General features: G+C 39.9%; 1 protein-coding gene across 1 annotated transcript in view; it reads right to left on the bottom strand.

Annotated features, from left to right (window-relative positions):
• Nucleotides 1-307: 307 nt before the first annotated feature.
• The window catches only part of ATP5G3 (ATP synthase, H+ transporting, mitochondrial Fo complex, subunit C3 (subunit 9)), a 5,933-nt gene continuing 2,797 nt past the window's right edge, over nucleotides 308-3,443 (bottom strand). The window contains exons 2-4 of the mRNA XM_009333264.1: nucleotides 2,521-2,618; nucleotides 1,957-2,150; nucleotides 308-554 (exon numbers count right to left, since the gene is read on the bottom strand). Of these exons, the coding sequence (XP_009331539.1) occupies nucleotides 440-554; nucleotides 1,957-2,150; nucleotides 2,521-2,618 (407 nt within the window). The 3' untranslated portion in view covers nucleotides 308-439. The remainder of the gene's footprint in view (nucleotides 555-1,956; nucleotides 2,151-2,520; nucleotides 2,619-3,443) is intronic.

Here is a 3,443-nt window from a genome sequence, read left to right as displayed (position 1 = left end):
GAAAAAAAACAAATTGTGCACAGAAACAGCTCTGGGTAAGCTTGAAACACAAGTGAAGGAACAAGGCCAGCAGTATAGCCTTTCACATTTAACCTGTGTATCCTTCGCTCTTTCAAAGATACGCCATTAATTTTAACAAACAAGTGACCTGCCCATATATATTAATAAATAAAATGTTTGACTTGAAGTCATTGTTTGAAGGGTCCTATGTGACATGTCATTATCAGGAGAAACCCACAGTGACTGAACGACAAGATGCTGTCTTCCAGATACCCTAATGAGAAAGGTAATAAATGCAGGCAACAGGTTGACAGTTAAAGTTGTTATCTTTAATGAAATGACTTTGGAAATAGCATCAATTTCCATGACACCAACATTTTGGGAGTCCCATAAAATGCAGAGTTACATTCCAATGCCAAGATTACAGGCAGATCTCCTTTCACATGGCAAATAGGATCAAGAAAGCAACCATCAGACAGAAGAGACCCATAGCTTCAGACAGGGCGAATCCCAGGATAGCATATGAGAACAGCTGCTGCTTCAGAGAAGGATTTCTAAAAGAAAGCGAAGGTGTAAGACCTTTTTATCTTTACAATTAAGATGTTTTTCATACAGTATAATGCATCTGACAGATTCAGAACCTCATACTTCCTTGCCACAGATTCCATTACAGGAAAAATCCAATAAATCCAAGCAGAAGTAATTTTTAGCAAGGATTTCACTGAAGACAAATGAGTTGGCAATTAAGACTAGATTCAGGTTATGCAGATTGTATATGGCTTCTCCAAATAGCAGAGTTTTTGCGACTACATTCATATACACTTTTGAATTTGACTTCTCTACATCCTCCTATCAGCACTACGCTTTATAAATTTATTTTATAATAAACACACATCTGTGACATTAAAACTATATGCCAAGGAAGTTTGTGTATAACACTTCAAGTGGCTCTCAGACAAATACAGGAACTGAAACCACACCTAAAGCAAAAAAAGAAATACACAGCAGTTTGTTGCAAAAACGCAATGAATTATCCCTCCAAGAAGTGTGTGGAGGAGAAAAAAACCCCTTCAACATAATACTATGAAGTAATGTTCTACAACCTCTTATTGACATGTTCATGCCAAATTCAAAAAAGGAGACATCAGTTTTGTACTGAAAACACTTATGTTTCTTCAAGTGGAAAATGAACTTCCTTGTCTTCAGTAGGGCTTAAAAATCTTTATTAAGAAACAAGACTTAATTAAGTCTTAATTGGTTGAAAGAGTAACAAAGAACATGAAACCTTCAGTAAAGCTTTTTTACGCCTGTATCAGTTCTGCTCTTCCATGATACCACGTGAACTATTCCTACTACAGGAACATTGTAAACTTATCTGGAAGAAGTTCATCCCTACTGTAAAATCCCCGCTCTCACCTCCTTCAGATTTCTAGAAGGAATGATTATTCATTTGATAAAGTAATTACATATTCTGAGATGCAAAGCTGAATGTGTTAGAAAACTGAATTAAGCATCCATTTCTAAACAACAATCCCGACTACGAAATCTAAAGCATACAAACTCACGTTACTTATTACCAGTTTTCATACAGTTTCTCTTTAAAGGTGACTTCTCCTCTCTCACATGGGAAAAGATCCAGGCTAGATTTTTAACTCAGTTGTGGAACTGAATGCTGAAACACTGGACTTCAGTGACCAAAACACTGACCAAGTCTAATGATCTCATTTTTTCATGTCTCTTCTCCAGGTAGAGCGTACAAAGTTATGAATTTAACAACAGAGCTATCCTTATGTATATACCACAATTTCATATGATTCTATTTAGCCACGTTTATCATCAATAGTAATTATTAACAGAATTTATTACATCCTTACTACAACTTAGCTTATCTGGGGGTGCTGTCTCAAGATACATCTGCATGCAAGTCGAGAGTTTTATGAGAGAGAGATCGATTACCTGGCATAACCAATGATTAGGCTACCGAAGACTGTTCCAATACCAGCACCAGAACCAGCCACACCTACTGTGGCAGCACCAGCACCAATAAATTTGGCAGCAGTGTCAATGTCCCTGCTGATAGCACTAGTCTGGAATTCTCTAAGTGCTAGTCGGGAGACAGTATTTTGGGCCCCATTAAGTGTTGAGTTGCCCTAAGAAAACAAAACATGAAAAAGCATTATATTCAGACACAGACCACTTTCTATGACCACTTTGATAGTGTTATTCTGCAGTTTTAAAAGCTGTATTAGATCCAACGTCTAGTTCTTCTTCCAAGTGATAAGACTATAACTAAGAGTTAAAAACTTCAGAATGTTACCTGTTCCACCTGAAAGCAATCAACTTTAAACGTGAAAGACTTCGCAGGGGAAACAGCAAGACAGCAACAAGTATTATTAGGTGTTTGACTTAAAGCAAGTTTCACACTATAGATATTTGAGTTAGTACAAGTGAACTCTAGGTTGAGGACATTTAGGCTCACCAGGTAATTTAGGAAGATACAGAATTTTGTTTATAAGGTACCTCTCCATTCTTGACCTCTGGCCTAGACAACACAGATGCCGAAATTGGTCTGTACAAGACTCTTGATCCAGCACGGATCTGCAAGAGGAGGAAAAAAGCTATAAAAAAAAGAAACATTTGATCACAGCTGTTCCCATGCAATAGTCTGTAAGATTATAAGGCTATTATCTACTAAGCCATTTGTCTTCCTTCAAAGACAGCAATCTTTGCATAGCTGGATATTCAATAAACGGTACAGAACCAAACACTGCCATGCAATTTGATAGCACTTTTCAGGAGATGTTATTGCAAAGAGCTACATCATTCAGTGAACCTGTGCATGCGTTATACTGACAGAAAATGTAGCAAAACAGTGACAAAAAAGCCAGATAGACCAGCAGGCAGTGATACACATTTTGAAATGAAAAAATAAAAGCCATCAAAATGGATTTCAAAGTTGTTAAATGCACAGACATAACCTAGACTTTTAAAGCTAGCAAGGCACAAATGAATGAATCCTCTTTCACAAGCGGCCTGCATGTGTCCTTGGGCTTCCAGCAGCCTAAGGTCATATGGGCTCTTGCACAAAGCTCTTCCTACAGGGGAAACCTGTGCCTGCACCATGCAAAACGAGACGTTCTGCAGGCTACAGAGGACATTTTGAAGCAGGATAGCCCCTTGTCTCTGCAAGGGCAAAAAATCCCGGCCTTGCATAGGACAAGCAACAGGCTGGAGTTTGACCTACAGCAAGGTGCAGAGCGCACCAGGCCCAAGAGCTTTTCGCTGCGTTGCCCTCCCCCTTCACCACTCGCGTGGAATGGCCCCTCACCTTGTCAAAGGGCCCTGGCCCACGCCAAGGAGGCGGGAAGGAGAACCCGGCCCTGCCGCAGCTCGTCCCCCCTCCTCACCCTTCCCACTCGGCCGGGCAGCCCTCGGTACGGACT

Source organism: Pygoscelis adeliae, unplaced genomic scaffold (assembly GCF_000699105.1).
Source record: "Pygoscelis adeliae isolate BGI_AS28 unplaced genomic scaffold, ASM69910v1 Scaffold160, whole genome shotgun sequence".
Lineage (NCBI taxonomy): Eukaryota > Metazoa > Chordata > Aves > Sphenisciformes > Spheniscidae > Pygoscelis > Pygoscelis adeliae.
Note: the sequence above shows the minus strand (reverse complement) of the source record. Positions and strands in the feature narration are given on the sequence as shown.